The sequence below is a fragment of the Limulus polyphemus genome, unplaced genomic scaffold (assembly GCF_000517525.1).
Source record: "Limulus polyphemus unplaced genomic scaffold, Limulus_polyphemus-2.1.2 Scaffold230, whole genome shotgun sequence".
NCBI lineage: Eukaryota > Metazoa > Arthropoda > Merostomata > Xiphosura > Limulidae > Limulus > Limulus polyphemus.
This window is the reverse complement of record NW_013665840.1, coordinates 547,720-561,361: the sequence shown is the minus strand read 5'-3', so window position 1 is coordinate 561,361 and position 13,642 is coordinate 547,720. Positions and strand designations below refer to the sequence as shown.

The 13,642-nt window shown below is 36.0% G+C and overlaps 1 protein-coding gene across 5 annotated transcripts in view; it reads left to right on the top strand.

Moving 5' to 3' along the window:
* The window catches only part of LOC106478602 (structural maintenance of chromosomes protein 1A-like), a 160,082-nt gene that overhangs the window by 24,322 nt on the left and 122,118 nt on the right, over positions 1-13,642 (top strand). Inside the window, exon 2 of one of the 5 annotated variants that reach the window (XM_022382212.1) lies at positions 2,646-2,966. The exons of the other annotated variants lie outside the window; for them this stretch is intronic. Within the exon in view, the coding sequence (XP_022237920.1) occupies positions 2,922-2,966 (45 nt within the window). The 5' untranslated portion in view covers positions 2,646-2,921. The remainder of the gene's footprint in view (positions 1-2,645; positions 2,967-13,642) is intronic. 5 annotated transcript variants of the gene reach the window in all.

Sequence of the window (13,642 nt, the reverse complement as noted above, 5' to 3'; positions counted from 1 at the left end):
AGTATTTGTTTTGAATAGTCCAGGTGCAAAGTAATTTTCATGTCAAAATTAAAAATACTTTTCCTATCTCAAAAATCTCAAATTTCCTTTGTGTAATCCCTAGAACTTCCTAAATGCATTTCAAACGTTCTTTTTCAGTAAAACTTTATAATTTATCTGTTATTTTCTCTAGCCTATCTCAAAATGGGATTGGTCAATTTGACCGACCTCGTAGCCACCAAAAAAGAATCGAAATAAACCTAAATTACCCTTTTTTTTCTTTCTAGAATGACTTCAAATTGTAATATGAAACTACATTCGTTTATCCTAAGTAGCTCTAAGTTCGTAACAATATACCTCTATTTATAATTAAATTTTATTGTATCATTGCCCCTTGAACCATGTCTAACTACTATCCATGCCATTCTTAGTTGTAAATCACTCAGGGAATGTGCAGCTCACATTACACTATCGAATTACATTACCCATGAGCTACTTTAGTCTTAAATAACTTTAAAAGATAAATATTTTTAGATTTTAGTTACTTTTATAATAATAAAGAAAGAATAAATATGAAAAACAAGAAATAAGGTACTTCCCCAATCATCTTTTTTTTCTTACTCTCGATTGTAGAGGACAGTTAAACGTAATTTTTTATAGTAATTATAGTAATACACTTAATAATTTTTATTTGATTAAATAATGCACCAAATAATATAGACTAATAACATGCAAAAAGTAGACAAATTCCCTTACCTCTCAAAATTTTTCTGGCTTTCTAACTGTGCGACAAGAGCTGTTACAAATTTATCCAAGCTAGTCATTAACTTTCCCATGGAAACGAATCTTGTATTGTGAGTAAAAATGACAATATTCTGTTCAGAACACAACATTATACAATACATCATTTAATAGATGAAAACCTTGACTTTCTATTGGTTATAGGTAATATATAATGAAACGTAAGAGAGAACTATCAACGAATTATTAAACAGAGGATGTGGCAGGAGAGGTCTCATTTTCTATTCAATAGCTTTGTAACCAAACAGAATTGAAGACTATAAGAATTATAGTTTGTCTGAGCAATAACTATTTTATAGAGACTAATTTACCTTTAATTTTGTAATTTTTTTTGGTGTGGGGAATAAAATAGGGATGATGACATGCTAAGAGAAAATGTGTCACATGGGTCACACTAGGGGAAATTCAGTATTTTTTTAAATATTGCCTTGTAGAATTAAGAACTTAAAACTTGTATACTATTAAAATATGGATTATTAACTAAGATTTTATGCTACTCTAATTGGTATAACATAAATAAAAAGTAGTTTAGTATAATTTGGAATGTAAGACACTAAAACCTTGTGTCATGTGCAGTAAAGAATACCTCGGGCAATAGGGTTAGGCTGTAAACGCCCAAAGTAATGGAAGTAAAATTACATCGTGGCTGTCCTGTTTTCCACAGTTGTATCCATATTTTGAAGAAGTTTAGGACAAAAGCAGTTTGAAAGAGCATTAATGATATGAACTTAATCACCTATAAAATTAATCTCTCAGCTTGTGAAAAACATATTCAGTAACTTACATTACTTGAAGCATCCATTGACTACCTTGGACAATCACTAAGCTTTAGTAACCAGTTTTGGTGGGTTGTATTCTTCAGTTGTGTGTTTCTTATGTCCTTGAGGGAGAAAACATGGCATCTGTGTTTTAAAGACATTTTCCTGCAACATAATTTTTAGCACATATCTAAAGCCAGAATCTACAACACCATCATCATATGGATGTATCCAGCTTCTGATATTGTCAACATCATTCAAATATATGATGATTTTGTAATGGTCTAAAGTAATTCACTGCTACAAGCAGGGTTGAACCAAAAAACACAAATTTATTATACTTTGACAACTTCAGAAATCCAAAGTGTGACTTTCAAACTATTGAAATACAAAGTTGGTAACTTACAAAAACATAGTAAAGAAATATGCACCTGGCCAGGACTTGAAACTAATGTTAGTGAACAATACAGTATATAAATCCAGGTTAATAAATATTTCAGTCAATAAATATATAAAGGAGTCAGGGAAAAAAAAGAACCAGACAAATAAAAAGAACTTAATTCCAAAATAACAATATTATGTTTTTATACTACAAGATTATTAACATTGAGTAATAATCAGCAATAAAACTCTTCAGCTGTATTTCATGAACTAACTTATTACATCTCAGTGTAGAATTTCTATTTGCTTGTTAGATCACAAGATTGCAAATCATGTGTTCTTAATTTACATATTCTTGTCCATATTATCTGTACATAATTTACATACTTCTGTGCAACATTAATGATATCTGTATGTTACTGCTAGGGGAAATTGATGTCAGTCTCATAATACATGTATATTTACTCAAAATAAACGTGGTCATCTAGAAGGTGAATTAACATTTTAACTATAACTAATAATTCATAGATAAACTAAATGATAGATGGAATAATAAAGAAACAATAAACAAAACCATAATCAAATACAAACACAATTCTCTATCACACACTTCTTCACCCTTAGAAAAACATAGTGATGACATTAATCACATTGCATAAAATATCCTAATTTTTATACCATTATTTTTTACTTCCTCTTTATTCTGACATTATGAATTCTTTACAGAAACACTGCAAGAAAAATACAATTCATCTTTTTGAATCCTCAGTTTGATTAACTTCTGGCTCTGGTTTGGCCTACTGGAAGTTTAACAGTTGGAAGAACAGCTAACTATGATAATCAACTCTGCAATGTGGCTGTAATCTACTTTGAGGAGGAGTCAGAGATAAGTCAACAGTAGGATTTGTTGAAGAGTGAGAAGTAGACACACCACCAGAAGCCCTTTGTCTTGTTGGTGAATGACCTCCAAGTCTTCTGTAGTCGATATTTTCATTTTGATGCATGATTACCTTCTTCTTCAGTGTTGAGAGAATTTTTGCTGGGGAGGTATATATATCTTTTTATATTATAAATATGAAGTCATCCTATAACAGCACCTCATCTAGAACCTCTTAGTTCATACACTAATGGAGTAACACACTTCATAACTTTGAAAATTATTTAATGCAGAAGATAAAGGATTGTTCTTAATAATACTAAATCACCTATATTAAATGTGTCTGGGCATCTTTTACTGTTGCTTCTGAGCCTTTTCAATGTTGGATCTTGCATTCTTCAGTTGGTTCCAAGTAAGGAAGATCTCTCATCCTAAATGGAGTTTGGCTGGTGTATAACCTGTAGACTCATGAATAGATGTTTTAATGGCTAGAGAGAATTCAGATAAATGATTATTCCAAGTTTGATGATGTTTTTTCAAAGTAAGCAGATATCATTCTACCTATATTTCTATTTACTCTTTCAGTAATGTTTGGCTAAGGATGATATGGAGTTGTAAAGATATGTTTAATTCCCATCCCTTTACAAGTTTCACCCATCAAATGAGACACAAATTGTTGCCTATTATCAGATACAAGAGTCTTTGGAATATCACATCTACACAAGTATTCATTAATTAGTTTTTTTGCAGTTATTTGTTTTAGGGAATAAAATTCAATCCATTTACTGAAATAATCTGTTACAACCAACAAATAACTATTCCCTGTACTAGATTTAGGATAAAGTCCCATAATATCTACTCCTATTATCTCACCAGGTTCCATTAGTTTAGTGTTTTGCATAAATCCAGCTGGCTGCTTCTGATCAAATTTAGTGGTTTGACAAACATGGCATGACAATAGATAATTTTTAATGTCCTTTCTTATACTAGGCCAATAAACCTGTCTGGATACCTTGTCTATTGTTTTTCGGACACCTAGATGACTAGCCATAGGATGATCATACAATTTGATTAACATCACCAGTCTCAAGGTTTTGGGAATAATTGGTCTAAATTCAACATTGCTAGCAACTCTTTTTATATAATAAAGAACATTATCAATCAAGACATGGTGTTTGGATTTACTTATGGTCTCTGCAATTATAGTAGAATTGTCCGGCAATAATCTAGTTTTATATGCTTATATTCATCATCTTTAGCTTGTTCAGTAGCCAACTGTTCTCTAGTGTTAACATTGACAATAGGCTCTAGCTTACCAACGTTAAATTCTGGAGTTTCTTCTCAGGGATCAGTTGGATATGTAGATAGGGTATCAGGTAACTGGTTCTCTTTTCCTTTTATGTGAAGTATTTCAAATGTTAAGTCCTGTGTTAAATTTTAATGATCAATACATCAGTATACCAGCTAACTTCGGAGCTGTTTGTATATCCATTTCAAGACAGCATGTTCTGTTATAACTGTAAATTCTTCTCCATCTAAGTATATCTTAAATTTTTCTACAGCCCAGACTATAGCTAGACATTCTAACTCTGTAGTAGTATAGCTTATTTTTGCAGAGTTCAGTATTCTACTGGCATATGCCATGACACCATTTTGACACAGAAGTGCTCATCATTCAACATTTGCAGCATCAGTATGCAAAAAATAGTGTTCACTTTTCACAAGACAGGGGATTCAGATAAAACCTGCTTTAATTTCTGGAATGCATCCTCACACATTGGACCATTTCTACCTGATTTACTTCCTTTATAACAGATATAAAGGTTCAGCAATTGTAGCAAAGTTTGGAAAGAACTGACTGTACCAGGCACACATATCCAAGAACGTGATTAACTCTTTCAGTTTCTTGGAGTTGGGAAGTCTTTAACAGCTTTCACTTTATCATCATTTGTGTGTATTCCTTCACAAGCAATTTTAAATCCTAAATATGATACTTCTTGTTGGCAAAACTTGCTTTTAGAAACTTTTACAGTAAGATTAGCTGTAAGTAGTTTGTAGAAAACCAATTCAATGTCTTTCAGGTATTGTTTAAATGTTGGTGAAAATTCTATAATATCATCAATATAAGCCTAGGAACGTTCAGTTGCTCCTGCTTAAGCCTTATCCATAGGTTTTAGGAAGGTGGCAGGTGCATTTTTAAGAGCAAAAGGCATCACTTTAAATTGATAAAGTCCGTAATTGATTATGAAGGCAGTTTTATGTGGATCCTCCATCTGAACAGGTAATTGCCAGTATTCACTTGATAAGTCTAATATACTGATACAGGTTGTTCCTGACGAAGCATTTAAAATATCACTTATATGAGACAATGGATAGTGGTCAGATTCCAAGACTTGATTCATCTTGCCATAGTCTGCACAGAACCAAAAATCATTAGTTGTCTTCTTGACAATATCTACTGGAAAAGTCCACAAAGAATTGATGGATCAATTAACCCATGACAGAGCATTTCATCCACTAGATCATATAGCACTTGCAATTTAGGGGGAGATTAATGATAATGTTTAACTAAACACTGGCTTTTCATTAGTGATTACAGTAATATGTTCAGGCAAATCTGTGAGGCCAAGTTTATTGTTAAAAATATCAGCATATTTCAACTCCAGTTGTTTTAATTGTTCACAGTAATTATTTTTTAAATGTGAACATTGTACTTCAGTATTTTTTCAGCCTCAGAGTTGTGCCTAACAGATGGCACATTTCTGAAGAAGTTTGGGACTGCTTTATTTTGCTGAATGAAGTCTAATCCAATAAAGACAAGATACAGCCAAGTCTATAATGACAACAAGACATTTGTCCACAATGCTTTTTGTTACCAACAGTTTTGCTTTCAAAATAGCCTAGTAATTGACAGTTAGTCATTCTATCTGCAAGACACGTTACATTAATCACTTCACTATTAACAGTTTCTCATTTATTATTCTGGCAATGCTTGTATTGTTTTGTAAACTTTACTACATCAGCAGTAAATACAACAAAGTGGTATTCCAAATATTCTTGTAAAAAACATGCAATTGTGATATACACTTCACAGTTTCTCATTTTGTAGCTTCAGGGTTTCATAATTTATAAGTTTTCACAGTTTTCTAAATAAAAGTCTCAACTGACTCCACTGCATTAGCATGGTACTTTCTAATAAAGCGTTCCTTAGCCAGCTCCATATTATATAACACCGCTGGGTACAGATTAGTCAAGGTTTCTTTAAATTCTCCCCAGTGTTCAAAAGCAATTTCTGATTCTACCATTCTAGTGGCCCTCCCCTCAAACAAGAAGTTGCAGTTACCACCAATTTATTCTCAAGTATTTGATACTTGATAAAAATTCCTTTCTAAACTTTTAAAAAACTCCAAGACATTAAACTCTGACTGACTATCAAACTTCTCAACAGGCAGGGGTGGTGGGTTGACTGCAGTGACGTAAATCAATGAATTTTCCACAGGGCTATAGGAAGAAAGAACTCAAATTTGAGGTTGAGGGGAGAGAGACTTCGTTTCTCTCACTAGTAGATCAGTCACCATGCGCATTAGCATTTCCACTTGTTCTATGAATACTGCCACAGACTGCTTCAAATTTGCCACATTAGATTCGTTAACTTCCATAGTAACAGTTATTTTCCAAAAGAAGTTAATTTATGTTTAACTACACTTATATTATTGCTGAATTAATCACTCGGCACAAACAAACAATCCAAAATTACAACTCAACCTCTCTGAAAGACCTTATTCGAGTGCCAATGTAATGGTCTAAAGTAACTTGCTGCTACAACCATGGTTGAACAATAAAACAAAACAAATTTATTGCAATATCACAAATTTCCATAATGTATGATCCTACAATGGACACTATGTATCCATCCATAAATATGATCATTATTGGATTTACAAGAGGCCATTGCTTATGTATGCTGTATCTCCTTTGTTGGAATGCATAATTAGCACTTTGTTTGTAGACCTAAGTACCATCCAGAATTAAACTGCTGTATCACCTTTCCCATCAGTTCCCTTTCTGAGGGGAAAGTGTGGAGAGTAAATATTTCATTAAGACTAATATGCCAGAATACCATGTAAAGTGGAAGAAAATCACTGACTAAAACTGTACAAGTTCAGTGGACTGCTGTCTGCATCACAAGAAAATCCTTTAAGCCCAAAGCAGTTTAAAGAATCTTATTCGATAAGCCAGTATAATGTTTAACCAATATAACAGCTGAGCATGTCTGCAAAGATCTCACATGAGTATTTCTCATACATGGAAACCTGGATGATATGTCACTAAGCTGAGATTTTTGTAATACTACAACACTGAAAAACTCCTCATCTATGAATTTGGGTAGCTGATGAAAGTCTATCCCTGCTTTTCAGCTGTTTGAATTAGGTTTGAAATGTTTAACCTCTTGTGAACACACCAAACATTTAGTAATTTCACATAATGTTTAAATGTAACAACTAGAAATACAAATCATGAACTGAGAACATGTTTAGAGTATAGGAGTAAGTTTGACTTGCTAATTTTCTTCTTTCAGTGAACATGCAATGTTACACACACAAGTCATCATAACACTCAAATAAGTCAGTGCTCCTGAGTACTGTTGTAATATGGTAATTTCCTTCCCATGATTAAAGTGATACAGCTAGATGCACATGCACAAATTGCACTAAATTACCCATAGCTCTCAGCAACAGATGCAAATTATACTTTTGTTTCAGAAGGAGAAGGGTTAATAAATTAACAGTGAAGCATTCAAATATTAGGAAATATTTTGACAATAATGGAGAGAATTGAACTATCTCCCAACTTGAGCTAGTAATGTTTGTCCTCCTGCCTTGCCTCCCTGATTTACTTCTCAGTTGACTTCAGTTACTTCTACTAGTTCCTTTTGACCCTACCAAAAGATTAAACATAGAAGTAAGTGAGGTGAGTCTTCTCAACCCACTCAGTGACTGATTCTTTTCTGTTGTGGATGAATCTTCCATTTGGATTATTGAGAAGATCTTTGGTACATTTGTGGGATCTATGAGTTCAGCAGAACCTTCAGTGTGAGCTTTTCTTCTTTCCAGTCCAGTCCCTATACACATTTTGGATTAGGCAAACTCAAATCTCCCTTAGAAAGGAGCAGTCCAAATCATTTATCACATTTCTTAAGATTTTTTTATTACTCCTATCTCCTTGTGGTCACAAATAAAACAGGAGATATTACATCTGTAACACACCTGTCTCAATTCAGTCTTTATGTGGAGACACTTCATTTGAAAATGGAAAACTTGATATTATTACAAATGTTTCTTCTTTGTGATCATTGGATGACTAAGGTAGATGCTGGATTCTTATACTCCTATTCATCTATCATCTCATTCTTATTCTTTTTGCCAACTTAAAGTAGTTTAACAGTTCAATCCCTTCCTTTTTTATTAGCCTTGACTCCATACATTTTATTTTGAGTAGCCAGTTTTTACTTGTCTTCTCTATTCATTGCTTTTTATTTTACATAGATGATTAGCATATTCTTACTTTTTCATCCACTCAATCTCTTAAACACCCTTAGTTGGCCACCCATTTAGTATCAACACAATGTTTTGTACATTTGGGATAAACACAGTTCAAGGCACACTTCATCTGTCTCCTATGGTGTTGTAAGCTTTAGAGTCTCATGTACATACTTTTATGTCTTCCATCCTCTGCCAAAAACATCCATCACATGTAACACCTCCAAGGGGACCTTGCTTCTTATTGCAGGGTTCATATATGTCATAGAAGTCATGGAAAGTTATGGAATTTTGTCTGTACTGGAAATTGTGGAAGATCAATGTCTTTTATGTGGAGGTCCTAAAATAGTCTAACCACATCTCTCATTTTTATTAACAACAAGACATACTATCATGTTTATCTCAGTTTCATGAAACCAAACTTTAGAAAATGTGACTTATAAAATGGGAAGTACTGTGACATGGCAACACTGATTACTAACAGGTTTTGAATCATGTACATCTGTTTACAGTTAACAGTTGTCTCATGGCTGTTGTTGGAATGGTATTCTTAGTGTAAAATAAACTCAAAATCATTTGTCAGATACCTAGAGTCATAAAGTTTTTGATAAAGAACATGGAAGTTTGGGAATTTTCCTCATTCCATCTTCATCATTATCACCTCAAAAATAATGAACAATGTTTCTAGCCTAAGTTTAGCATCAGTTATTGCCTAAAATTTATTATTAAAAAGAGAGAGAGAAATGGAAATTCAAATGACAAGAATATAATAGAATGGGTGTTGCAAACATAACTGTTATTATTTTGTCTCTTTTTGTGTTTTTACTTGCAGTCATCTTACCCTCTTTCTCCCCGGGCTCAGGGTACATATTATTTTTATATCTTCATGGGTTGACTCCCTCCAGTTTCCCTTTTCTATATATCAGAGTCTGATTTTTATTCTTCTTGAGGGTTTTCCTGCATCTCTTTCTCCTCCTTGGTTTGATTCATATTTTACTCATACTTCCGTTTTCACTTATCCTCTCCTGTTTAGGATTGTCCACAGCTTCCCATCAATGTTGGGGGAAATTTTTGTTTTCAATTCCACCTTTTCTTTATTATTGGGCTCCTTATTTGGGATGCCTTGCTGACTCACAGGTACCTGTCCTAGTCCTACTTCCTCAGTTGAGCTAACATGAGGTCTCTCCAGTGAGCTTTGTGGGACCAGTGGAATCTCTTTCAGGATCCCTTGGATACTCCTGTCATCTCCCTACTTCCATTCAGACAGATTTTGGTTGGACAGGGGGCAACACACAGCGGGTGTTCCTCTTCATACACCTCATCCAGATGTGTACCTACTCATGGATTTTTCTCTTTGGGGTTGGGGTGCATATATGGATGTTCAGGATATTTCCAGCATTTTGTCTGTGGTCAAGTCGAGTTTACGTATCTATCATTTGGAACTCCTTGCTCTCAGATAAGCTCTGGTTCATTTCCTACTGGCTCTGCAGAACAGGACGGTTATGATCCATTCTGACAACTCCTCGGTTGTCTCTTCCATCACTTGGCAATAGAGCAACTGTTTGGGATCTCTTTGTTTTCACACATTAGACCTCCTTTTCTGGGCCCACAGCTTTCAGATTCATTTGTTGGCTTGTCATATTCCTGACTCTTGTCATGGATAATCTGTTGTGCCCCAACAAGGTTCTTCCCAAAGTGTGGTCTCTCGTCCCACAGATTTTCACCTGGCTCTGTTCCCATTGGGGTACTTTGGAGCTGGATGCCTTTGCCACCCACCTGAATTCTGTTTTTGTCCCCCTGTTCCACATATTTTAGTTGTGTCTGTTGTTGCTCTCAGTCAGGATTTTACAAACCTTTCCCATTTTGTGTATCCCCTCATCTGTCTCCACCTTTGTGTCATGTCCACTATCCCAACCATTCTATATTAAGTCATTGAAGGCACCGCTTTGGCCGAATCCATGGTACTCATTAATGTGTCCCCTTTGACTGTAACATCTGTTACCTCTTCCTAACCTTTCTTCATCAACCTCATTCCAGTGTGCTGCATATTTATGGACCCTTGCCAGATGGTCAAAACTTTCCCATGGGTTGCTTCCATAATTTTCCATTCCGTCTACCCCTCCTCCATGCTGGTTTACTAACATAATTGGGATTTCTTTCTTTGTTCATCATGCTATCATGGTTTCTCCATGTCCCATCATTCCATCCCACACATGACTGCCTTCCTTGCCTGGGTTTTCTGTATCCACCATTGCTGGGTATCAAGTTGTCTTGTCAGCCAATTTCCATTATTCATGATATTGCAGGGTTTTTGCTTCTCCCATCATTATCCTCATTTTTTGTTCCATCTCTCTTCATCATTCCTCTTGTCCTACAACCCTACTTGATTGGAGCATTGATGTGGTTCTTCATACCCTTACTCTTCCCTACTTCAATCCCTTGTCATCTTACCCCTTATATCATCTCTTCTTCAATACTTTTTTCCTCCTATTGGCTTGTGGATGTTGACATTAAAACATGTTTTCTCTCGATGTCACTTGTGCCTGTATCACCATACCTATGTTCTCCTCTTCCAGGATCTGTTTTTCTACCCATGACATCGGCCACATGTGTAGGCAATTTTCCTTCATTCCCATTTCCCTTCATTCCATATCCATTCTCTATCCTTTTTCTGACTTGGATCATCTTTTGTGTCCTGTCAGGGCTCTTTGTTCTTATGTGGTTTGCACTGCTTCTTTCCATGGTTCCCATTTCCATTTGTTCCTTCAATGGAATCCTTCTCCCACGCAGGATATTTCACCTGTTACCCTCATTGGTTGGATTTACTATCTCACACATCTGACATATTCTCCCCAGTCCTCTGTCCATTGTCACTTTTTCCAGGTTTCTTCACTTCAGTTCCACCATCTTACCATGCCTTTGACTGCCCGATTCCATAATTTTTTGGATGAGATCATTCAGGCCAGCATATAAACCACATTCCCTACATTTGTTTTGCATCACCTGCATCATCTGGCCATTTAATGCTCATCTGGTTGCCATCTACCTCTCGTCGCCATCTTGAGCTCCATGATTTCTTTTATTTATGACTGTGTAAGTACTCTTTTTATCTTATTTCTTTGTACAGGAGCCTTTGTTTGCACAAATGGATCCCACTTTGCGTCGAGTTTTGCCTGACCAGGTATACTTATTCCTAAATTCACACTGTGAGGCCATTACAATCATTAAAACCCACTGTTGAGATGGGGTGTTCAACAAGATCATTTGTAGTTTCTTCCTCACAGAGTTTTGCATCATAAAGATGTTCGCCCCAGTCCATACAGTTATGGACTAATATGAGTAAAGTAGACAAGGATTGCTACTCATCCCTGACTATCCATGCCATGTAGGTCACTGGATTGGTCTGCATTTCAAAATAAGGTGCCATGGTCACCCACTGTCTCTGTGGCACCATTTCTCTGGAATCTCCAATGTGCTGTTTCCTCATTTCTTCTAGTGGAGTATGAGAGTCCTTGCCACTCACTAGTTCATAGCTGCTGGGGTGGTGGACCATGGAGGCTTCCTCCTGAGTGTGCTCACTCCCACACAGTTGAGAGTTAGGTAGTGATGTTCTTCTGGTGTAGATGGTGTTGATGCTCTTTCTACCATGTACCTGGTGTACAATTCCAGCTGTCACAAGGTGATGGACGATGCATTCCACATTCAGGTCACCCCTCCAGCTGAGGTACCTTTCTTCTTACTATGTTGGTTCTTAGTGAATATGTTGATGGTTGAAGCTGGACCAGCCCCATAAGTTATTGTGTGTGGCCAGGTACCCTCCTTCAACCACAGACTGGACAACAAATTCACAATGCTGGACTGGAAATTCAACCCACTTTGCTATCCACCTTCCTACCATCGGTTCCTGGCAGATATGGTGATAATTATGTTGGATGTGCATACATTATGATGTGGGTCCTTGATATGGAATCTCATCTTCCCTACCAGTTCCTGCATCTGAGGTGAAAGAAAGAGGACCATCTTTCTACTGTGGGCTAGATATCATTATCATGGTTTGTCTGGTGTTGGTTGAGGTAGATCTCCCATTTATGGTCCAACACGCCATTGCCACTCTACATCAATTTCCCTTCATTTCATTTACTTAATTTACTGGGGTCCCCACTTTGATTTCAAACTTTTTGTGACACAGGTGTGTTGCCTTCTGTTTATTTGACACCCCATGACCTTCCTGTGGGTGCCTTCACACTGTTAATCATCTTCTTACTAGACTCTGCCAACTCATTGTGGGATTCTAATTATTTGTGAGTCAAGGAAAGATATTGTATCAGAAGTTAACATTTTCCTCCTCTCACATTTCCCACCTGACCTCCCCACTTCAAGGGAAGATTTTATAGATGCTATCCAATCTCAAAGTGATTACGGGCTGCCAGGAAGAAAGGGTGCTAGTTAGGAGTTGTATCATGCTTCTAAGGGTGGAGAGTTGCTGCATGATATTTCAGGGAAGATTTTGTAGATGCTACCCAATCTCAAAGTGATTACGGGCTGCCAGGAAGAAAAGGTGCTACTTGGGAATTGTATTGTGATTCTAAGGGTGGAGAGCTGCTGCATGATATTATGCAGATGTCTCACATGAATACACGTGAGGGTAGTATCAAGGCAAGTGAATATTTGCATTTATAGAGGGCAGTATAATTCCAATACAGTACTTACCTCTTTTCACAAGATTAGCTATTCTCGTTCAATGCTGCCTTCTATATGCGAACTTTTATTTACATATGCCGCAAGCCTTCCACTCCCCCCTGTTGGAATTACATGTCTCTCCTGTAATTATCATGCGTCATCTCTTATCCAATAGTAGCATGATATGCTCATATGACGCATGTGACTCCCTCTACACTCCTATACCAAACTTTCACTTCTCATTTGACAGCATTTGAATTCAGCCATACTCTTTTGTGTGCATAATGCTTCCAGTGTGACAAACATTTTTTCACGTAAGTGGCTCCTTTTTGATTTTATTTTCTCTTATACCAGTTTATTCTTGTTGCTATATTTCTGCACTTGAATTTTGTGAACATTTTCATATGCTATTGTTACGTCTCCGTTTGTTAGTTAATTTTCCGTAAAAATTATTTCCGGTGAAACTTTAGCGACAAGTCCTTTCTTAAATAAAACTGGTTTATTCTTTCTGAATACAACTTTGCAACACACTTAATTTTCACAGTCACGCTATAACAAATGCTATAATTCACAACGAACGCCTCATGTGCTCGACTCAACAATATGTCTCTCTCTCTGTCCACAGT